At 40.1% G+C, this 24,961-nt stretch overlaps 1 protein-coding gene and 1 pseudogene across 3 annotated transcripts in view; one reads left to right on the forward strand and one right to left on the reverse strand.

The window, feature by feature from the left end:
- LMO7 (LIM domain 7) overlaps positions 1-24,961 on the reverse strand; it is a 203,096-nt gene that overhangs the window by 81,277 nt on the left and 96,858 nt on the right. For all 3 annotated transcript variants that reach the window (XM_087814294.1, XM_087814293.1, XM_087814292.1), the window contains exon 4: positions 14,043-14,149. In XM_087814294.1, coding sequence (XP_087670420.1) covers positions 14,043-14,149 — 107 coding nt within the window. The remainder of the gene's footprint in view (positions 1-14,042; positions 14,150-24,961) is intronic.
- On the forward strand, positions 21,733-22,478 carry LOC148093681 (very long chain fatty acid elongase 6 pseudogene; annotated as a pseudogene).

Here is a 24,961-nt window from a genome sequence, read left to right on the forward strand (position 1 = left end):
TGCGAGTGGCCGCCCAAGCTCAAAAGCTGATTCTTCCTGCTCCTTCACTCTACTTAAGCCCCATCTTGTCGTACTTCAAACATGTTTGGCATTTCTCCTCACTTACATTTTCACTGCTTTCAGTCGGCATCTTTATCCAAACACCCATGAACTGCTACAATTTCCTAACATCTCTCCAGCCCCCAAGCTAATTCTCATTTAACCCATTTTATACACTACTCATTACCCCAATCTTTCTAAATCTCTACTTTTAATATTTTAACTTCCTGCTCAAAAGCTTTTGGTAATAATCCCACTACCTATGAGATGATGTTTAAACTCCCAGCCAAGATACTCAAGGTACCATTCAAGCTGGTCCCAACTTACCTGTCCATCCTGCTGTCAAACTAGACTAGAGACTCATGCCTAATGCTTCCCTCCCCACCAAATAAAAAAGGGGGTCATTAAGATTGAATACCTTATTGAACTTTACTCATTGCTTTACATCAAGAAGGCTCTATAAAATGTGGGGCCAGGCCCAGCCATCGTGGCTCAGTGGTTGAGTATCAACCTATGAACCAGGAGGTCACGGTTCGATTCCAGGTCAGGGCACATGCCCAGGGTTACAGGTTCAATCCCCAGTAGGGTGTGTGCAGGAGGCAGCCGATCAATGACTCTTTTCATTGACGTTTCTCTCTCTCTCTCTCTCCCTCTCTCTGAAATCAATAAAAACATATTTTAAAAAAACACAAAAATGTGGGGCCAGAACTTCTCACCTTTGCCTTTGGATTGGCCATTCTTCTTGCAGAGGCCTGCCACCTCTCACTCAAATCCTATTCATCTTTTAGATCCACTCAAGCCTATATCTTCCCCAACACCTTTGCTGAACCCTCACTCCAGTGTATGATCACTATTGTTTATTGCCTAAATCCTTGTAACTCATAGTGTAGTTCCCATTAGCATGATCTGGGAAGCCTCTTGGAAATACAGAATCCCAGCCCTGCCCAGACCTGATGAATTAGAATCTCCATTTGAGCCAGATCCCAAGGAGTTTTATGTATACATTGAATTTGAGAAACACTTGTTTAAAGTATTCTCTCAAAGTTTGGGCAGTTTCTCACCCATAGCTTCTACAAATTACAAAATCTTCTGTATCTCCAGAACTTATATCCTATACAACCAACTTCATGGTACTCATGTCTGACAGATACCCATTAACATGTTGAAGAATTCCTTCATCCAATCTTGTTATCTTTCATTAGGACACACTTAGAGGCTGAATTTTATAATGAACAGAACATGGGGTTTGGGGTCATAATAAGGGTTCCCACTTGCACTAAGCATGTGATTTTGAGCGAGCCACTGAAAACTAAGCATGTGACCTTCAGCAAGTTACTGAGCCTCTCAGATTCCATATCTGTAAACTCAGGCAAACACCCTATCTTATAAAGTGGTTATAATATTACACAAGGCATTAAGTAAAGTATTCAAATCTTATTTTCTTTCCACTCTCCTCCACTCCCACTCTCAAAAGCAGTATTTTTTTCTCCCTTTACGTATTTGATAGCCTTAAAACAAGTGTTTTCTATTATTGCATCTAATGCATCCCACTGGTTATTTAAAAGAGAACTGTCCTTGTCTGTATCTTCTGCTATGTCGGTACCTTGGTCCCTGGTACTCAAAAACACGTCCATAAGTTTAAAATTTTTTCTTCCTGGTAATGAAAGGCAACCATTCCTGATGATCTACACTGAACGACCACCAAGAAATAATTTCTAATGACTTGGTAAGAGAAGAAATGATCACTCCGTTTATTGTAAGTCTTGGTAAAGGAATTTTGAAAGTGTTTCTGTGCTTGAGTCATTTCTTGGACTTTGCTTTTCTGAGTCACTATCTGATCCCCACTCTTTTTTCTGCAATGAGAGAGGAGTTTCATCCTACTGGAATTAGATTGTGCTATTTATTGTTACACTTAAGGCTCTCTGCACACCACCTGTTTTAAACTCTCCAATGGCTACACTGATTACAGAACTTTGCACAGTGTACTGAATTAATTTTTATTCTTTAATACATTATGTAACATGACTATGATTTACCTTTTTGCTTATAGTTTGGGCTTCAAACATGATTTCAAATTGTAAGTCTTTGTATGAAACTTCATATGCAACGACCTAAACTGTAACAAAAATAATATCCTATTTCATATATTTTTCATAAGTACTTATTTCCAGCCAAGAAAGTTTTGAGGAGAGTCATGGTTTAGTTTGGTTTTAACAATATTAGGTAAAATAGAGAGTCAAAAACTGCTACACAAGAAATTGTTCTATATAAAATGTACTTACTAGTTCTATTTTTAAAGATAGGTTCAGTGTCAGTGCTATACAGTTCAAAGTGTGGGGCTATGATCCCGAGCAATTTAGATCAGTAAGGTTTTGCAGTCTTCATTCTCTAACAGGAATATCCCATTATCATGGCAAATATAACTGAACATTCATAAATATCCACACGACAGTCATAAAACCTACCAAAGCATATGTGTTCATATCAACAAAGTCCAAATACTGTACTCTGTTATTTCTCAACTAGCGTGTGTTAAAAGACCACACACGTAGCCTATTTCTATTCTGAGGCACACATGTGTTCATTTAACATTCCTAAAATTAGAAGGTCTTATAACCACTGATCTGAGATTTGAAGGCATCCTGTACGCCCATTTAAAGTTACTTAGCTCACAAGCCAGAAAAAAAAATTAAATCATAAATGCAAAGATATTTGCCATGTATCAAATAGGGTAATATCAATCATATACACAAATCCATTTGGGGTGTAGCTGGCACGGTTTAAAAGCAACTCATGACAATTTTAGTCACATAGCACTAGAAAGATCATCGGCCAGTTTCTAAGGCTGCTTAAGTCTCCTTGACAATACAGTGGAAGGAGTCCAGGCTTTGTAGGCTAAGACACCCCCTGAATGAAAACCCTAGCTCCATTACTTGCCTAGGGTCATATAAGGTAAGTTACTCTTCTGACTCTTTTGTTTTTCAAGTATCTGAAGCAAACTGGCTGGGCTGTTACTAGGTTAGAAATCAGTAATGTGAAACACCTGACTGCCTGCTAGCTCTTAGCATCCAGTGTCTAAGCCGGACGGAAAGCAGTGGCAGGAACCCTTCTGACACACTCGGGCCCCTAGAACATGACTTCCTCACCTAGCTGCTATTCATTGCCCCAGCACTTCCTGAGAACTGTAAACTAGAAATCATTACGATGCTCCTTAAGACAGAAAAGCAAACAATTACAATCCAAGAAAACTTTTCATCTTCTCCAATTTTCTCTCTTTATTTTTTTAATCCTCACCTGAGGGCATTTTTTCCATTGCTTTTCAGAGAGAGTGGAAGGGGGAGAGAGAGAAACATCGATGTGAGAGAGACACATGGATTGGTGGCTCCCACACAAGCCCTAACCCAAGCCGAGGACTGAGCCTGCAACCGAGGAATGTGCCCTTGGCTAGGATCGAACCCTGGACCCTTTGGTCCAAGGGCCGATGCTCTCTAACCACTGAGCAAAACAGGCTAGGGCGTCATCTTCTCCAGCTTTCGAGGCAGGAAAGGAGTAGGTCTTGTTTCTCTCCTACCACCCAGGATTCAGGATCTGTACCTGGTGAATATTAAATATCCAGTAGATGCAGTTGATAACCCACAAGGTAAAAGGTTTGCAGGTGAGAGGACTCAATATCCCTAAGTTAAGCCTCACATGCCCACTCCACCCCAACACCACCCTGTCAGGGCTGTGCTGCTTCTATCTACCCTAGAAGCAGTCATTTCTGACCCCAGCAGCCCAAAGCTTACATCAATAGTTATCGGAGACTTTAATAAAAACGTTTTATTTTCTGCCTCTTTCTTGTAAGTAGAATGAGAAGGAGAATGGAAAATGGGAGAAAGGACAAAGAGCTCTATTTCTTAATAATCTGGGAAAGGCATGCTCTGGACACCCACATTTAATTATCATATATTCTTATTTCTCCTCAAAGATACAGACCAAAGCCCCTTTGGTGAAATGAATTCTTCACCAAAATAACCAAGGATCCAAGGATCCTTTGGATTGGTGCCTTATACAAAATTCTTTGAGACCTTATACAAAATTACACATACGCTCTTTTTTTAAGGTATGTGCTCTATTGGACAATATTTTATAGAGGAGTACACACTATTACACACAAAATAAAGCATGAGATAATAACTACCTACTAGAGATTTTTCTTTCTCAATATTAAGCCAAAAAAAGTTCTAGTAACATGTCAGCTGAATTGTTTACCCAGATACACTAATTGTTTTACTCCTTTTGTGCCTCCAAAAGTGGAAGATTATTTCCATAGCTCAGTAAATTGAAAAGGGAAAATGCAGAACAAAAGCCTTTCCAAAAAAATCTAGCAGCCATAATTATTATTGTATTGTAAGGGAATAGTGAAATGTATCAACAGTGATGTTTGATATTTATTTAGGGATTTCTCCCCCAAATTGCTCAAAGCCCAAAGGAAACCCTTGTTAAATTGACAGTGGTTAATGTAAACAGAGCTTAATTCAAAGCAGCTGCTTCACCCAGCTGACTTGATCCCCTACTTTTTCCTTTTTTAAGTTATGAAAAACTGGCTTACCTGAAGTGTGTTCAAAGCATGTTTTTAATCTACTCCCCTTTAATGGAATTTTATGGCACTATCATTTACATTTAAGAATAACATTAATGTGAGCTATTTATATGACAAGTTTACTTTTATATGTGTCCCTAAAACTAATAGTTTTTCACTAACACTTTTGGAACATGTTTACATGGGTTTACTGTGCATATTTGGTCAGTGGTGTCTAAAGCAATGGTACTAAGCATTTCAGGAGGAAAAAAGTGACTACACAGCACCCTGCCTCTAAGTTCAGTAGGGATACTCAGAAAGGTATGTGTCTCTGAGAATGGAGACTAAGTCAGTCAGCTTCCAGTTTCACCTGGGATAGCTGCTCAACAAGGCAGGAATTATACCAGGGCAATTACTCCCAAAACAGAGCTGCTCCATTAATCTAAACTTTTAAAAATAAGCAATAAATAGTGAATACACTTTTACTTGGTCTGTTTAACATCTGATAGGCTCTACTTTTTAAAAGGAAAAATATCAAGTTATAGTGTGATGTCAAATCACACTAACCTAAGTACACGACCTAGCTTGACATTTTTTTCATTGTATACAAGTACAACTGGAAATAAATAACTAGCAAGCCTTTGACCTCACAAACAGTGCCTATTGCTGTTTATAATTTTTTAGTGCCCTGGGTAAAACCCACAAATGCTGACATTATTATCTGAAAGACTTTTTGTCATTGGTGTAGTAACCTTTAGATGGGGGAGGGGGTGCCCAGAAGGAGCAGCTAAGTTTTCTGCCCAGAAAACGTGGCAGCAACGTGCACTGGAATTAGTCAAGTCAGGATTATGAACACTTATTCAAAACAGACTAATTCACAAGCCCTGCAAAAGCCTTTCAGAGAAGAGCGCCTGATCATGCCTACCTAAAGGATATATATAGCCTCCTCACAACCAAAATGACAGACTTTTCACAAGCATGAAGAAGAAAAGTGGAATAAAAGTACACCAAAAAACAAAGTGAAGTTTTAGATTTGGGTTTGTGTTGCAGATTGGTTGTGGTTCCATGAAAGTGTTTTGGGGGTTGTTTGTTTTCCCTTTTCTAAGTATGGAAACAAACAACTTTTTTAAAGAAACAGATCCAAATCAAATTAAAATATTTATAATATTTCAGAAAGTACACAAAAAATTGAGCTGTCAAAAAAAAACACAAAAAAACTATATTCGTTCTATATACATGGGCAAGAGCAAAGAACTTAAATGTCTATTCTCTGGTTTCCCGCTTTGCTAGGCTAACAAAATAGATAAACTGCAAAAGGATGGCTGAACAGAAATGTCAGAAAAATGTACCTGTTTTAATATCTGCTGCCAATTAAATGGAGAGAAGTTTAAATGGCCTAAGTTCTCCTAAAAATAAAGAGCCTATAGCTAACCATCACAATTTAAGTAGCCAGAGGCCAGATTTTTTTCCTGCATGATCTTCTACAGGGGACACATCCTTATAAGGTCAAGAACAGAAAGCCAAATTATAAAATGATCACAATGATAATTCAAATCACTTACTGAGAACTACTCTATGCCTGGTACTATATACTTCACATACCTGACTACATGTAATTATTACATCCTTGTGAGGTAGGGCTATTCCCGAAAAGGTATTATTTGCTAAGCTCCAAGACAGCAGCAATTACAGCTTTGTTCACTGAAGAGCAAAGAGATCACAGGGAGGAAAATAACCTGTCTTAAGTCTTTCAGCCACCATGTGACTTGGGATAAGAGTGGTAAACCCATGTTCAGGGACACCTAAAACCCGGCACTCAATCCAAGCTGCTTATCTGTGTATGACCATTGATGTTCATCAACTGAACTCCAACTGAACTCCTTGTTCCATCCTGGGGGAAGATGACTGACAAACTCAGCCTGGGGTAGAGAAACAGTTCAAATGAACACTTAAGAAATCTTCAAATCTCTGTGTGCTCATATATATGTGTGTATATACATTTTAATCCTCACCTGAGGACATGCTTATTGATTTTAAAGAGAGGGGAACGGGGGGAGAGAGAGAAACATCAATGTGAGAGAGAAATATCCATTGGTTGCCTCTGGTACACACAACAGCCAGGGGATGGAACCTGCAACCTTTTGTCGTAGAGGATGACGCTTGCTCCAATCAACCGAGGCTCAATGACCAGGGCACTTCCAATGGTTTTTATCCTGCTAACGTCAAAGGTAATTTGTGGCTTTTTTTTTTTTTTGCTTTGGTGGTTAACGCTAAGCTAAGGTAAGAGATATCAAGGCAGGTATCTTGACTTTGGAAGGAAGGGGGGCTTACTGTAAACTTGTTGGTAAATTTCATTAAAAATTTTTTTTAATATATCTTTATTGATTTCAAAGAGAGGAAAGGAGCGGGAGAGAGAGAGAAACATCAATGATGAGAGAGTCATTGATCGGCTGCCTCCTGCACGCTCCCTGTTGGGGATCGAGCCCACAACCCGGGCATGTGCCCTGACCGGGAATCGAACCGCAATCTCCTGTGTCATAGATCAATGCTCAACTGCTGAGCCATGCGGGCTGGGCAATTTCATTAAATTTTAATGTTTCCCCATAAGAGGACTATTATAAGTTCCTGCTGTTAAAATTTTCTGTTCCTTGTTCCTTGAGTTTCTACATGATACTTCAACTAATTATATAACCACATTTTTTTCTACCCAAAAGAAACATACATTTAGATTAATTTCACAAAATGAAAAGTGATTGGTGATGATATGAAACATTAAAATGTTTCTAGCCCAGCTGGGCGTGGCTCAGCAGCTGAGCATCAACCTAGGATCCAGGAGATTGGGGTTCGATTCCTGGTCAGGGCACATGCCCAGATTGCGGGCTCGATCCCCAGTCAGGGACATGCAGGAGGCAGCCGATCATCATTGATGTTTCTATCTCTGTCTCCCCCCTCCCTTCCTGTCTCTAAAATCAATAAAGATATATTTTTAAATAAATAAAATAAAATGTTTCTAGCCCAGGCCGGTGTGGCTCAGTTGGTTGGAGAGTCATCCCATACACCAAAAGATGGCAGGTTCAATTCCCGGTCAGGAAATATACCCAGGTTGTGGGTTCGATCCCCAGTTGGGGTGTATGTGGGAGGCAATTGATCGATGTCCCCCAATCTCTTTGTCTCTCTCTCTCCCTTCCTCTCTCTGACAATCAATTTTTAAAAAAGAATAAAATGGTTCTAAAACTTTATATATGCATGAAATACCCTCAAATGTCAGTTAAACACTATTGTATTTATCATTTGCATGTCAGCATAAAGGTTAAAATGTGCACCATTTGAGAGGCACATGGTCCAAAGTTCCAATTTTAGTGATTACTCACACACTGAGAGGAGACACGCATTCTCTTAGACTGCGTAAATTTTAGATTAGGTTGTAGTCTGCCGTATCAGTCTTCTGAAATAAGTGAAAGGCAACTGAAACCAAAAGTTCAGGGACTGCTTTGCCAGATCTGCTCTGCAATTTTGAAAGATGAGAATAAAAAGAGGGAGACTGGGCAAAGAAAAATCAGTTCTCACGTTCAAAGCCTGTTTTAAAATTTCCAGGAAATCTTTGTTAATTAAAACAGAATTTCCAAATGCACATTTAACACTGAAAGTGTCAGGAACTAAGGAGATAATGGGAATGATGCATTGGCCTTGTCCTCAAATAGTTTCAAGTGTTGGGAAGAATTAGACATAGATGAAAACAGTGAGAGCTTTGAAGTCCAGATGAGAAACCAACATCACTTTCAATGGGAAGTGTTCCCTGATTAAAAAGTCGAAATGATTGTTCAACTCTATATTCCCAGAGAACCTGTGCATTTGTCATAATACAAAATATTCCAGCTGTGAACTTACGGGGACATTTCCTCAGTTATAATGGGAAACCCACCAAGGGCAGGACTCCATCGTATTTAAGTCTGTGTAAGTATATGTCACAGAGAAGACGCCGAATCAATGCTTGTATGACAAGTGAATGATTTCTCTGGAACCAAAATGCCCCCTTCCTGCATTAGTGCCATTTTCTCCTTTGTAGCACTGGAAATAGATGTAAGCACACAGACCTCACACGGATACCCTCACACAATCAATCAGTTACATCAGACCAGAATACAGCACAAAACTCAGAAAAACAATGCTTAACACCTCTAGTTATTCGTGAAGCTGTCATTTTCGAAAATGACTACTGGACTACAGATATTATAGTGCACATAATATTAAAAGCTTGATTAATTCAACATAGACAGCCTTACAGGTGAGAGCTGGAAAGGCAAGAGTCCCTACAGATAATTTGAAAGAAGAATCTCTTCACCACAAAAATATCTATCTCTTTGGTTTAAGCCTCTGAAGGATGTTGTTATAAGACAAATGCTATCTGGTCAGGAGAAGGAGATTCTAACCATCTTCCCATGAACTGGCTCATAACAACTGCTAATCAGATGAGCCACCAGGTAAGATTCTTTGGAGCAATAGATACAGGTCATGTTACTTGTGAAGGTAAAGACCCCAGCCAAAAACTTCCATAACACGGAGGAAATGGAGAGCAGAGGAAGGAGTTGGCATCCAGAAACTTGCCTATCTGTCCGAGAAATAAATTAAGAACTAGAAACAAAAACCAGATATAACTTCAGTTATACTATAGTTTGTCCCAGCAATAGCCCTGCCTCACTCCCACAACCTTTCTCTGCAGCTAAGCAGACTCTTAGATACTCAGACTTTGCAATTAAAGAACATTTGAAAACACGGCTTCACATTTTCACTACTGGCCTTAAACAGCCTTTGGCAACCCAGAAGAGTTAACATTCCCCTTTCGGCACCTACCTAACACCAGAGGAGGCTGGGTAGGAGAAAGAGGTGTGCGGTGCAGCAAACTTCCCTTCGTTTTATTCCTTTTTAGTCGCTTGGTAGGAAGGGAACAGTCTAAAATAGTAACATGAATTGACAGGTGGAAGTCGCCATGCTCAAGTTACAGATCCAAGTTTGGATACCATTAAGTTTGCTTTTTTTTTTTTTTTTTTTAAACAGATTAAGTTGTCAAGAAACTCCTTTGAAAGACATGAAAAAATGTCAAACCAGGTTTAAGTCAGAAAAAGGTAGAAACTGAATTATTCAAAGTAGTTACATTTTTACTTACATAAATAAAAACCTTAATCAATACACATCCACACATTCATACTCAAGCCCAGCTTGGCAGGCTGCTAACAGCGTGCCATCTGGGAAGCTGATTCCTAAGAAATAACATTACAGTACTGCCACAAAATCAAGCACCCTTTTGGAAGCTTTAGAGAGCAGTTAAATCCTTAAAATACTATTTTGAGCCTCCTTTATGTTCACGAGGGGAAATATGTTAACACTAATTTTGTTTCCAACTACTATTCCTTTGACAACTAGCACGTGTAAAAAAAAAAAAAAAAAAAGATTTTTCATTTCTGTCTTCTCCATTTGATAAATCTTTTTAATAAACTCAGTCAATATTAACAATTTAAAGTTACATTTTAAACCTAATATTAATAATACTCTAAATAATGAAAGAGTAAGTATGTACTAGAAAATAATTTTTCTTTGCATCACTGAAATATTGTGGTCAAAGGCACTGCCATCCGGTAATTGTATTATGAACAGAATGTATCTAAGGAAGTGCTAAAAACTGGATTGGGATGATAATTAGACAGAAAAAAACACAAAACATGTTGAAAATCTGTTCAAATTCTCAGCTTAAAACTTTCAATAAATAATTGCTTAGAGAAATGGTTTAAATACAGGACTCAGTTTATGAGTCAAATTGCAAAATCTTTAATGTTCAACCCTACCTTTCCGCCAACTTCCTTCCTCCCATACAGGACCTCTGGGCTACTCTGCTGAATTGCTTTCTACGAGCGATTGCTGTGAGCCTCTTAATGACCAGCAGCACTACAGCGACCATGACATTTGCTACAGGAGCTCCCCAGTGTGCTGTGCATGGCACTGTGGTCACTGCGTTTGCCCTCACGCAGGCCTTCTATAGAAAGTGTGCAGGCACAGCTCTGTGGGCGTCACATCGCCTCTTCTTCATGGACTGTGTTTGTTTCTGAGTTCAGTTCTGAATATATAACATAGTTAATACTAAAGATGCAGTTATTCATTAGTACAGAAGGTAAATTTCATGGCCTCAAAAAACACCTGGATGTAAACAATCTCAGTACACCACTAGGAAAAAGTTTAACTTCAATCTACCATTCATGGAGATTAAGTCACAAATTTGCTCATTAGCTTTTTGGGAAGAAAAATAGTAAAGACGGATCCTACCCATTAAAGTCAGGAGTGTCAAAATTAAAACTACCAACTGACTTTTGAATACACGCATTCCTAAAATAAATGCAATAATTCAAACATACCTGGAAAAATTTAAACTACATCTTGCAAGACATAAAATAATTCAGTTAGAAAACTAGATCCCCTATTAATACATATGTTTAAAGGAAATTATATCACATATTAATATGTATAATTATAGAAATATGAAGAGTATTCTAGTTCTGTTTGGTGAAAAGTTATTATTGCAAATTAAATTATAAATCTCAAATTGCTGGAAAATAAGAGTTTGTGGTTAGGGTCTGGATTATCAACATCATTCAATAGAAAAGACTCTTTACACTGATTGTTCCTGCCACTCGTTCCCACCACCCACAACTCTCCTAGGCTCCATATGCCACTTACGTTTTTAACACTCCTGTTCATTAACAAACAATGCCTCACGTCTGCCCACGGGGAGGGCATAAACTGTCCTTTCCTGTTTGCTCTCAGTATGTCCTGCAAACACGCATCTTAGATTGTACTTGCAGCAAGACCAACAACAGGTCTATGAACTGATAATGCCGTCTTAGACATTGAGCTTTTATACAGCATTTAAAATAATCAAATATCTTGCCACATTTTTGCTAATTTTAATGTATACAGATGAGCAAAATAATGCAAAGTACTACATCACTGCACATGAATTATAGCAGGCCTTCCTTTTTAGATGGACAAACATACTAACACAGAAATATGTTAGTAAGTAAAAAAAGTTACATTTTAGCAGAATGTAAAAGTCATCTGTCAGTCAGTACCCTTCCTGGCCACATGATTATCTTGCTGGAAGACTAGAAATAAGTAAGGAATTCTAAGCCTAAATCAGGGTTTCTCAACCTTAGCGCTACTGATATTTGGGATAAGAAATTCTGTTACGGGGACTGCGCTGTTCATGAAAGAGCATTTAGCAGCATTCCTGACACACGAAATGCAGTAGCTCCCCGGCCCCAGCTACAGCAACCAAAAGTATCTCCAGGCCTTGCCAAATATCCCATGGGGGACAAAGCTGCCCCCAGCTGAGAGCCACCAGTCTAACTAACCAACAACAAGTCCTTTAATCTACAATAAGGAGAGGACGGGATTTGACCAACAGGAGTCTCCACGTTATATAAGAACAGAAACTAAAAAGAAATACATTACTACTTAGTAAGTGATCCTTTGCTTTCCTGTAAACCTGCTTCCTTTTTGTAAGAATGCTATCTCAGGGCATAAGAACTGTGGCCAACATTTTTAAATAAGCCATTTGCCAGTTTCTTGGTGTCTCCTAACCCCTTGATTCCATCACAGCAGACGCAGGATGCCCCCCCGCCCTCCAGTCCAACAGGATGGAATGGGCAGGGGAAATGCTCTCATTTGGGGGAGCTCGCCAGCACCCCTCAGGCACTCCTTACCTTTACGGCCTTGTGGTTTCAACAGAAACAAGTTGTTACGCATACTTCCTATTACAGCTGTGACTGTGACCTCCAGGTTTCAGTATGTCAGTAACTTCACTGATACCTGGGCCCAGATAGGATTTTTCCTCAACACTTTCGACCCAACATTCCACAAGGCTCCAGGGCAAGCTTCTCTCAGCACACCCTCGGAACTAGGAGCCAGCAAACATGTTTTGCCTAGTCCCCAGCCTACTCAAACACGGGCTATCGAGTTTCAAAACAGTATGATTTTAAAGGGAAAAGACATCTGACAGCGACAACTTAAGGTAACTTTCCAAGTCAAAAATTTCTTTGCCCATCAGATAGGTCTTATGAGAGAATGAGCATTAGGAAAAATATAACAAGCTTTTCCATCATTATTTTTCAAGGAAATTAAACATGACCCCACGTACTGCAGAAGTAAACATGCCATTCCGACACTGAAACTCAGGATCGATCAACTATTTCAATGAATCAGAATTAATCAGAAATGCAGGCGGACGCATCCCTGCCGTGCACCTATCATTCCTCTGTGGCTTAGAAATGCTCATGCAACAGAACTGAAAGCATATAGGTTCAAAACGGCTTGTTCATTTAAAAATATGTATTATTAGGCTTTGAAAAGATTAATCCTATGTGGGATTTTAGGTTATACTGCTAACAGACAAGGTGTAATAGAAAAGATGTATTTACAGGGTTATTTTTCTTTAGAAAAAATAGTGTCCACATTTAAGGTCTTACAATGAATTTTTTACAAACTACTGAAGCTATTACAACAGGGATATTACCATATAAACTGAATCTTTGTTTGAAATCACATAAACTAACTTTTCTCATTTCTATTAATTCTATAGATGAACACTTTATTTTATTCCTTGGAAAAATGTTTATTAGGTTTAAGAGCCATGATATAAACAGGTAGTCATTATTACAAAATTAAATCATTTTCCTGTCACCTTTATCTGGTAACACGAGTTTATTCTGATTCGCTGAAAGCAAATTCAATTTATAGGGAAAGAAATCTCCCAGGAGTTCAAAATTAGATTTCCTGAAATCATAGTCACACATGAACACCATTTTCCATCTAAAACTCAACAGCATCACCTGCGCTTGTTTCATCGCCCCCCCTCACTTTCACTTTCTCATCTATATCATTAAAATAGTGAAAAACAGTTGATTTTTTAAAAACCAGCCACAATCAACAAGGTCATTAGCTTCACTTATTGGTCCTAGACACTTCCGCTTTATCCCTGGCCCACTCTCATTTTTGTGTTAGCAATTATGTCTCAATTCCAAACATATAAAAACTATCTTTAAGTAATTATTTTTACTCTGTAAGTTCTTATATAACTTTTGAATTAGCTTTATAAGTATAATGAGTGTCGTCACCATTAGCAACCAAACACTACCCTGTTGGACGAGCATTAAAATATAAACTTCCATTTCAGTTAGCAGAGAGATTTAAAATAAAACCAGGACATGTTATCGATTACAGACAGCTCCACAGTCGCAGTCTCTAAGCCATTTTTTTAAATAGTCTGTTTTGGAAAGAGAACAGGAAGGCAAGAGAGCGAAATGATTTTTCAGTAATCGTGAACTCTCCGGAATTCTTTTCACTTAAGCTACAAGCCCTCAGTTTAAAAAATATAGAACAAGCCAGTGAAACTTACTTGACAGTGACTCGATTTGATAAATCCTGTAGATCCCCGGGATGGAAAAGCTGGGCTTCTTTCAATCCAATCTGCTCACAAGCTTTCAAAAAAACATTTATATTATCCTGTGAAAAGAAGTAGAAAGTGATTGCTTAGCCGAGCTCTGTCTCAGACAAAGGTTACAAAATTTGGATGATATAACTTCCAAGCTTCAAAGTCCAATTACAGCCAGCAAAAAGAAGGCAGCAAGACCGATGAATACATGTGTTTTAAAAAAAATAATACATAGGCATATATAGCCTTCAGAGCATAAACCGTGGTGCTATCTCCTGCCCCGGCATATGCCGTTTCTGTGATCTTTGTGACTGGCACGTTAAACATTACCTGTTATAGGACAAGTGCCTAGCCACTGAGCAGTAATCTACACTTTGATGTCAGCTCTGCTCTGCAAACAAACGCCCTCTTCCCAGCTTTGCACGACAAGCCTCACCTCTCCTCTTTAAAAATAACTCCAGCTACTGACATTCACCCACCCAGAAACTGTTGGCAGGGAGGAAATAAGAGGAGGAACATTCTGTTTCTATGATTACAAATTACAGAAAGACTGTGGAATACCACACCTGGAATCTGGGTTCGGTTGCTGAGCCGGCTCTTGACGGACAGGGAAACCATACTATAGGACCCGGGAGAAGCCTGGTGTTCATTGGCTAAATCGCATAGTTTAGGTGTGGTACATTACTCAACGCCCTGCAACCTGCCTCGGGAACTGCCTCCAGAAAATAAAAATCTAGGTTGTCCTCATATCTAATTTCAAAACCAAAACCACCCATTCACAAACCAAAGCTTTTCATTTACGTGAGCTGCGACACAGACACTGCCTACAATATATTCTGTGTTACAGTCAGCTGCATTTCAGAGACACACAGTTGGTGACCAGAATTAGCTTGAGCTTCCTTCCACCTTTACTCCTGTTAAGAAAACCCGTAACAGGGTTGAGCTTGTGATGATCCTACTCTCTACCTTCGCTTTGTTAGGGTTCTCGGGCAAGAGAACAGGCTCCTAGGTCATCAACACACATTTGTCCACTTACACGTGCTGGCAACACCGCATGTGTGGTGTGAGCCTCAGAGCCTTCCCGGAACCGCGCCTCCTTCCCTGACAGCTGGCCGAGACAAGCAGGGACCAGAAGCCAACCCACCACTTGAAGAGAGGCCGCTGCTGCTTTCCCATGTCGAGGAGCGCATCCTCACAGGGAGAAAAGGCACGGTGGTATGGCAAAGTGGGAGAAAATGTTAGAAAGAAATAGATGAAGGGGATACATTTAATAGTTTGGATTCTTCAAGAGTGAAAGGATTTAGGGAAAGGACAAGAAAATGTCTAGCAAAAGAAAAGCGATACTGATCGCTAGGAAACTCAGGGACATAGGGAAAAAAGCTTTGTAGAGGTGGGAGGTTATTCTAGTGTACTATGAGTAAAAGGCAGTGTGAACTACTTAGCTGAAACCCATGATTCATTTTAAATAAGAGGTCAAAGATGAAAGGAACTTATAAGTCAAAACTTGAACAGTTTAATGAAAGGCGTTTTATCTGACCCTATGTGGAAAAAAAGGGAAATAATGTTTTGGCAAAATTCCAGGGGGAGCAAAAGTAGTCATTTTGTTGGTAAGCTCACATAACTTCTAGAAACTCTGTTATTTGTAATCACCAAAAGATTGAAATGAATGGTTCTATAGCTGGCCCTCAGACAAGCAGATGAGAGTAAATGGCTTGTTTTACCCGTACCCCAAATCCTATAGGATGCAAATCTCATACCCAACAGGGACAAATAATCCACAAGAAGTCTTCCCACAAATTCAACTTAGTTCTGAAAGTTTAAAATGTTATAAAACATTAAAACAAAGTAAAACTAAAAGTAAACCTATTGAACTGACAGCCAAAATAATTCTTCACATATTTTATAAAAACATGATGACAGCATTCATCCAGTTGACACATATGTACAGGCCGATAAGGACAGGGAAAACCATACATGCCTCAAAACCCACCCAAAGTACTTAGCAAGGAACCACTTAAAATATAAAGTGACTAACCTTCATTGGAGACAAAAAAAAAAAAAAAAATACAATTAATGGGAATAAATTCTAATTTTAAATAAAGCCTTTATATGAAAAAACAGAATCTTTAAAATAGCTTAATGATGCTCAAATGTAAAACAGACAAACCTCATAAACAAAGTCACCCCTGGCCTAGGTAGCAGGAACAGGTCGGACTAGAATCAGAATTGTAACCTAAATCATGCTTACTGGACATGAGCCCATTGGTAATTTATTTTATGCGATTTCAGAGAGTTGCCTAAGGGGCGAAACAAAATTATAAAATTTTCACATGTAGTGAAACATCAAGAAACCACACCCAGCTCAACATATTAAAAGGGAAGCATTTAGTCCTCAATTAATGGAATCTTTTCACTTGAAACTCGAAAAGGTAAATAAAAGTAAAAACAAAGGACAAATCTGAAACACATCTTATCTCATTGGACAGGTAGCCAGGAGTCCAAGTCAGCTCTGCCAGTAACTAACTATGTGGCTTTGGAAATATTAACCTTCTGGCCCCATTTTCCTCATCTGTGATTAGTTTGTGGACCTGTAAGCCATTACCAAGGGCACACACTTGTGTCTGCAAGGGCAGGGAAGCCCAGCCCCTCCTAGCCCAACCCTTCACACAAATATTTCATAGCCCAGCTTACATAAAATACTTCATGTCAAAAGCCCGCTCTGAACATCTGTAATCCCTACACCTTGAGGACCAAAAGTGGCTTCTCAAAAATAACCCCCCAAAAAGGTGATCCCCTGAAGATCTGAAATAGCTCCTTTTAGATTTAAGTTTTTTTATGACTATGAATAAAAATAAACACAATATAAACAGAAAAAGCAGGATGGCTGAAGATTTTCATATTCTCTCAAATCCCCTCTCCACCCTTTGGCCTTGAGTCAATTTTGAAGGCAGTCATTAACAGGTGTGGGGTGGAGGGAGTAAGGGTAAATTAGAGAGAGATTAATGAGTCAGGAACAGTACTTACTATAACAACTGAGGCAAGATGAAGAAGCCACAAAAATTTACAAAGATTCCCAGAGTTGTATTAGCCTGCTGTAGTACCTCTACAGATGATCTACTGCTGCATAGCAAATTGTCCTCAGCAGCTTAGAGCAACAAACATTTATAATTTCACATAGTTTTTGAAGGTCAGGAATTTGGGAGTGGCCTAAACTTGATGGTTGTGGCTTAAGGATCTCTTGGGTTTTAGGTGAGATGTCAGGTGGGGCTGCAGACACTTGAAGGCTTTCTGGAGGCTTGAAGAAACTGCTTCTAAGGCGGCTTACTCAGATGACTGGCAAATCACAACTGATTGTTGACAGGAAGCCTCAGGTCTTTATGAAATGGACATCTCCATAGGGCACTTGATAGAGCCAATGATCCAAGAGAAAGCAAAGATGGAAGCTACAATGTTTCATAACCTAGCTTCATGTCACAGCCATCATTTCCTCGTGTCCTGCTGGTTACATAGATCATCCCTATTCAATGTTGGGAGGACTATACAAGAACATAAATAGCAGATGAGAATTATTGGGGGACCATCTTGGGTACTGGGGACCACAGTTCACTTCCTGGCCCCAATGACTCACATCCCTCCCACATGCAAAGTACACTAACCCTTCCCAAGGCGAGGAAAATTCAATCTGGAATCTCATCATCTAAGTCAGATCCAGTTGTGCATAAGGTGCCTCGGGTATAGCTCCTTAAGTATAGCCCCTGAGCACAGTTCCTCTCCACTTGGATGCCAGTGAACTAGAAAGACAAGATACCTGCCCCACCCACCCAACATATAATAGGAGGACAGGTGTAGGGTGACCACTGGAGACACTCCAGTGTGGAGAAATGAATGCCACAGAAATTCTGGAACCCTACAAAGCATGTATTAGTGGGCCATTCATTAGGATTCCAGGCCAGTAAATACTTCTTCATGCTTCTTTGCTTTACTCTCTGAACCTTGGTTCATCTTAAATATCATTTTTCCATTTCTTTCCAAAGTAGCCTCTGTTTGCAGCAGTGTTAGCTTTCTCAGTCTGATTCCTCCCCATTAAAATTTGGGGAACTAAAGGTCTCTTAGTTTTGTAATCCTCTGTCCCTTTCAGTCTAAGTTTACAGTGTTTCTGCAAATACAATTCTCTCAAAAATACTCTAAGTCTTCTGTGAATCTTATTGGACTTCATTCCATTAGACCAAAAAAAAAAAAAGCCACATCCACAAATCCCTTCAAAATAAGCTCTTCTCTTCTCTATCTTGGTCTGCAGAAATGACTGAGGAACACCACCCTTAAGCTTCTTAGAAGCCCTATTGCTGGACTAGACAAATTCCCAAGGCTCCACTTTGGATCTTTCTAAGATCTGAAAAGAACCACACCCTCAGCTTCATCTTTAGACCTTGTTTGCCTGCCAGTGCTCCCAATCTGATCTTTGCCAGAAGGCCATTTCTTAATTCTAGTATCACCTGACCAAGGAGGCTGATAATTTTCAAAACAAGCAATTCCTGTGCCCCACATGTTTATCATTCTAACCTTCGCTCCCCGTACTTTTCTGTAATCAGCAGGAGGAAGCCAGGCAGCACTCTGACATTCCACCTGGAAATCTTTTCAGATCACCTAGTTTATAAGGCACAATTTATAAGTCAAAGGGACTAAATATCAGGTGGGAATCATTGAGACCACTTTAGAAGCTGCCTACAATATTTATACAATAAAGAATGCCGAACAGTCATTAATTTGGGGTAGAAAAATAGACTGCTTTAGAGATGTTGAGTTTTGGGTATCCACATTGAGATGTCCAGCTAATAACAAATTGGGTTTAGAGCCCATGAAAAGTATCTGATCTTAAAATATGGTTTGGGAAATCAAAAAATCAGTAGTTGAAATTAAGGATGTGGATAAGCCCTCTAAGGAAAAAGCAAAGCTAGAGAAGAGGCAGTTAAAAAAAAAAGAAGAGTTAAGGGAAAAACAAAAACAAAAAAACCTAGCTACCAGAGAAATCAGAGGGAAAGTAGAAGTGAATGACATCATGGAAAACCAGGGAAAAGAGAGTTTCAAGATGGGAGAGTCAGATTCTAGTAAGAGCTACAACAAGGCAAGAGTGAAAACAGCCCAAAGAATTTGACAATCTAATGGAAAATCCTTAGTGAATGTAAACTTCAAGGGGCTAAAGAGCAAATAAGTGACACTAAAGATTAGAACAAGAATCACCCAAAATGCCAAAGCTCTCCTTCTCAAAGCCACCCTAAATCTTGTTTCCCACTCAAGTTTCCCATCCCTTCTCTCAAAGCTACCATCCCCGAGCCCTCTAGTGTTAGGATGCTCCATTTCTAGAAGGAGATAAGGTGGGGAGAGTAGTTCTCACTCTCATTCTCCTGGTCCCAAATGGAGGACCATGTTCTACTTCCTCCCACCATTTACCAGGTTTGAACATGAACAAAATTACACATTCCTATGCAGTCTTAACTCCTATCTCCATTCTAAATTTTGAAAAGAGAGTTATGAGAAGGAGAACACGAGGCCCACGTGAATATTCTAACACTAAGCTCATGGTAACATAGCTGTTCAGTAACTATTCCCTTATCAGGGCCTTTCATCCCATTTTCCTTCCAAAAGCACTTACGCAGTAATATATTCTCACATCATCTACACAGGTTTCCTTGCTCTTTTATCAGGAATGGAAGTAGCTGGGGAGAGGGTCAGGGGCCCAGAGTTGAATTATTCATATTTTAACAAGCTCTTACCAGTCAATCTATATTTTTATTTTATTTTACTATTCTCTTCCACATCCCATCCCCCACTCACTCCCACACCTCTCCATGAAAAGAGGCCTTCTCCCTAAGTATATATGCTAAAGAATCAAAAAGAGGTACTCAAACAAGTACGTGCACAGGCACACGTTGTTTTACTGCACTTTGCTGTGTTGAGCTTCGCAGATGTTGCATTTTTTAAAAACTGAAGGCAAGACCCTCCACCAGCAAAAAGATCACAACTCACTTTATTGTGATACTCTCTTTATTGCAGTGGTCTTGAACTGAACCCATATCTCTGAAGTATGCCTATATGTATACTGATAGCACTATTCACAACAAACAGTGGAAGAAACCTCTATGATGTCCATGAACAGATAGATGGATAAACAAACTGTGGTATATCCATACAATGGGATAGTATTCGGCCATAGAAATGATGAAGTCATGATACAGGCTACGGCACGGATGAACCTCCAAAACATTATACTAAGTAAAAGAAACAAAACACACAAAGGTCACATACTCTGTTTATATGGGATATTCAGAATAGATAAGTCCGTAAAGACAGAATGCAGGTTGGTGGTTGCCAGGATTGAAGGGAAAAACAAAGTGAGGAGAAACCACTTAATAGGCAAGAAATTTTACTTAGGAGTGATGGAAATATTTGGTGGCTGAACACTGTGAATGTTATAAATGACGGTGATTTAGTCACCTTAAAAATGGCTGAATTTATCCTATGTAAATTTCACTTCCATAAATTATTTTTTAAAAGATGCCTTCTCTAATGTGCTTAAGATGTAAATGTCTTTTATATTGTTGACTTATTTATGTAGTCTGATTTACATAAATAGCATTATGATCTACAATTTTCTCTTCCACGTTGAATCATTTTGTTACACAAAAGGCTGAATCCTCATTAAAGTGTATAGTACACCACCCGAGGCTCTGACCCAACCCAAAGTCCCTTTCATTTTTACTAGGAGGACCTTTAAAAAAAAGTATATTTACTGTTAAAATTTCAAGTGTGGTGATTTTCAACAAATAAGGAACTGTCTACTCATGAGATCAAACCAGTTGGACCCACTTATGAAAAAGTTTCCTACATGTACAGGTCAAGAGCTATCATAAACAAAAAATGAGTGCTTTACGGTCAAATCCTAACTAATTATGAAAAAAATAGTGAAGCTGTGCTCAGGGCTGTAATCTGAGGGCCATGCAGGCAACAGCTTAAACCAAAGCTCTGGGAAAATCCCTTGGATGTGCTCCCCGCCAACGAATCCAACGTTCTTCCTGCACTCACTTTGGCCTGTTATTCCCAGCAAAGTTCTATGTTCTATGCCTACTTAAAGTAAGACTTTTTTCAATTAAAAAAGAGAGTATAGTATCCAGTTCCTCTGAATCTGAGCACATGATGGTGCAGATCAATCTGTCCTGAGGCCAAGAGGCTTGCTGACTCAGTTCCTTTTCTATGTATGATAGGACACCGAAGCCCCTACCTCCTCTGCCTCTGGAATGGACCAGTGCCAAAAAGTTAGCAAGTATGTGCCAGCAGTCAAGAGGGGGTCACCACTGTTCAAGGCAGAGAAACTGAACTAAGTCCACGCTTTAGAGTAACGACCCCCGCTCAGTCACATCAGAATCACCAGAGGGAGCTCGCAGAGTCAGCACTCAGGCGATGCTGACGCCTGTCGTGGAGAATAGCTGCCCTGGCCTCTTGCTGCACCACCAGCACCGGCACCGCGGAGAGCCGTTAGAAATGCACACTCTCCGGATTCATTCCTCCTGGGGGGAGGCGGAAGCTGGGAGGAGAGCCCCAGCGCTGGGAGGGGAGTACAGAAAACACACGGCGACTCCAAAGACCAGCCCCGGCGAGCATGTGGGTGCTGACTGTGTAAGAATGCAAATTCCAAAAGCAGTTCAGTGAGAATGGAGCCATCCACTGGGTGCAGGAAAACTGGAAGGAATCTTTCCTGTTCTGCTCTGTACGCTGCCTTTATCATTGGTAGTCGGGGCCTAATGCACAAACGATCCAAGTTTGAAGTGGAAGCCATTAGTGCTCTGGCCTCTGAGCCTCGCGGCCTTGAAACTGGTGCTTACATTTTAATGGCCAAAGGCCTGAAGCAGTCGTTTGATGAGCAGAGTTTTACAATGGGCCTGTCAGCAAATTCTGGGCTTGTATACTTGTGCTAAGCAAAGCTCCCGAAATAGGAGATCCCGCACGCATTATGCTGAGGGAGCAGAAGCTGACCTTCCGGCACCGGTACCAGCGCCGCTGGCCTCCTGTTCGCCTGAACGCCTACAAGGGCGCGGGTGCTGGGGGCGACCGGGTCATGACACCGTGATGTGCTCTCACTATGCCTTGCGAGCAGTGGGTTCCCGAGTCCCCTGGGAGTTTGCCACGCTCATCACCTTGTCCCAGCTCACTCAGATGCTGACGGGCTGAGTCACTAAGTGCCTGGGCTTCTGCTGGGCACAGCACGACCAGCGTCACCCTCACTTTCAGAACGTCTCCTCGTCCTCGCTCCTGTACCTCACCTACCCTGTGCCCTTCTGCCACCTCTTCGAGGCCGACATCGGCACGGTGAGGAAACCCACGACGGCTGCGGAGCGTTGGAACTGAGGAGGGAGCCATAGCTCAGGGTCAGCCAGAAAAATAACAGAAGAAAATGGCTCAAGGAATCACACCTACGGGGCAGCTAAAGTAAAACAAAACACATGAGCAAACACAAGCCCCAGCTAAGGGATCATTAGGCCGGCATAACCCAGAAAGTTTATGACCGTTTTCTGGGTGAAGACTCGCTGAGTGCACCTCTCTCTCAGAGGACCGCTGCTAGAAGGCCCTATTCCCTCTTTATCTGCCAACTTTAGGACAAAGGAGAGCAAAAGTGAGCCAGAAGCTAAGAGAGAGAGAGAAACAGGAGACAAACAAAGGCTATTAACACTGGATGAAAAGTATTTACTGCCCTAGCCGGTTTGACTCAGTGGCTAGAGCGTCCCAGGTTCGATTCGGGCCAAGGGCACGTACGTACCTCAGCTGCAGGCTCAATCCCCAGCCCCAGTTGGGGCTCATGCAGGAGGTAACCAATCAATGCGTCTCTATCGCATCAATGTTTCTCTCTCTCTCCCCCTTCCACCCTCTCTGAAAAGTAATGGAAAAATATCCTCTGGTGAGTATTAAAAAAAAAAGTATTTGTTAACTTAAAAAACTGTGAGCACATGCACACACAATCCTTTCTAATCTTTCTGACACTAAACTGAGGCCAATAGAATAGAAAAAATGGGACAGACACCTGTCTGTCTAGGACACTAATGCTTTTGCAAAAATTAAAGCCTTTTAAAGAAAAGCTAGTAGTTTTAGCCCCTATAGAAAAAGATGTCTTAACCACCTCTTATGAAAATGGATGTAAACAACTATATTTCAACTCAGAAAGACGTATGTTTTTCCCTTCACAGCACACCTCAGGCTAGTGAGTTTGCCAAAACCAAATAGGGCACAATATTTTTCCAATGTTCTTCCTAGAAGAATGGAAACAATGCAGCTCAGTGACAACAGGGGCAGCTCCATCTAAGAGCATTTCTGATAGTTTAATTGTAATTTCTACTTTTAAACAGGATGAAATAGCCTTGGTTGCGATGCCCCAGGTTTCTGTACAGAAGAGTGAATACAGAGCAGAAAAGATAAAAATCAACCAAATGATTTGAAAATGGATTCTGTACTACATGTAAAAAGTTTCAACCCAATCCCATTCTTGAGCAGGGAAAGGGAAAAAGGGGGGAAAGAAGTGAGCAGAAGGTCAATACAACACATACCCTCCCTATTTGACTTCACACATGCAAAGAACACTCTACATGAAGCCCTGTGCTACAGTCCATATTTTTCATATATATTTTTAATTGATTGATCTTAGAGAGGGGAAAGGAGAGAGAGAGAGAAACATCAATTTGTTGTTCCACTTATTTTATGCATTCATTGGTTGCTTCTTATAAAGTGGTACCTCGGTTTTCAAATGTCTCTGTTGACGAACATTTCGGGTTACAAATGCCGTAAACCCAGAAGTAAATGCTTCGGTTTTCGAACACCCTCGGAAGTTGAACATGCCCCACGGCTTCCACTGAGGGCAAGATCCTGAGGCCTAGCTGTCGGCTGTGGATCCCTCGGTTTTTGAACATTTCAGAACCGAACAGTCTTCCAGAATGGATTACATTCGAAAACCAAGGTACCTCTGTATGTGCTCTGATTGGAGATCAAACCCGCAACCTTCGTGAATCAGGAAGATGCTCTAACCACCTGAGCTGCCTAGCCAGAGCCTATGTTTTCTATATTTTTGTGAATTTCAGAAAGAAATCTGCAGCGCTCTTTCCTAATATGGGGTAAAAACTGTTTCTACGTCATCGGCATTTGTTCCCTAAGCAAAGTAAGGTATGTAAAGTGCCCTCTGCTGGTCAAGTGGAGACACTTCAACGAACACTTACTGGGGAGTTTGGTTGAAACAACTGACAACAAAGTATGCCCTACAGACTTATCCTTCAAATTGTAAATGATATAAAACACACAGCATATTTTTGGCCAAATCAGAAGACATTCTTTCTGCTTCAAGTCAGTTTTAGAAATTTTGTAAAAGGGACTTTTCCTCTGGAACTCAGAAAGTCAATTTATTAAGAGGCACATTCTTTAAAATAAAAAGCTTCGTAATATTTCAGTCCTTTACATGCCACATAAATGTGAAAGATTCCTCGTATTTCATAAAAGCAATTATGTAAAGCTGTTCAGTGTGACAGATTAGTATTCCCATTGGTTAAGTGGCTTAATGATTAGACAAATAAACTGAAAAGATTAAGGGCTACTACACTGCATAGATTATACACATAAAAAGACACATATATGCACACAGATGTGGGGAACACTGAACTTCAAAGCCCAAATAAATAGAAACGCTTCTGGCTAGCAAGAAAAGAATCTATTATTTATCTTCGTTGTTTTATTTGAGAGAGTACCGTACAAGGGATTTTTTTCAAACTTTTACTTTAGCTTTAACTGTGCTGTCATTCATGAAACAGAGCTCTCTGCTGCTCTGCTGAAGAGGGCAAAGACTTTCTCAGCAT

Source organism: Miniopterus natalensis, chromosome 2 (genome assembly GCF_054644295.1).
Source record: "Miniopterus natalensis isolate mMinNat1 chromosome 2, mMinNat1.hap1, whole genome shotgun sequence".
Classification (NCBI taxonomy): Eukaryota; Metazoa; Chordata; class Mammalia; order Chiroptera; family Miniopteridae; genus Miniopterus; species Miniopterus natalensis.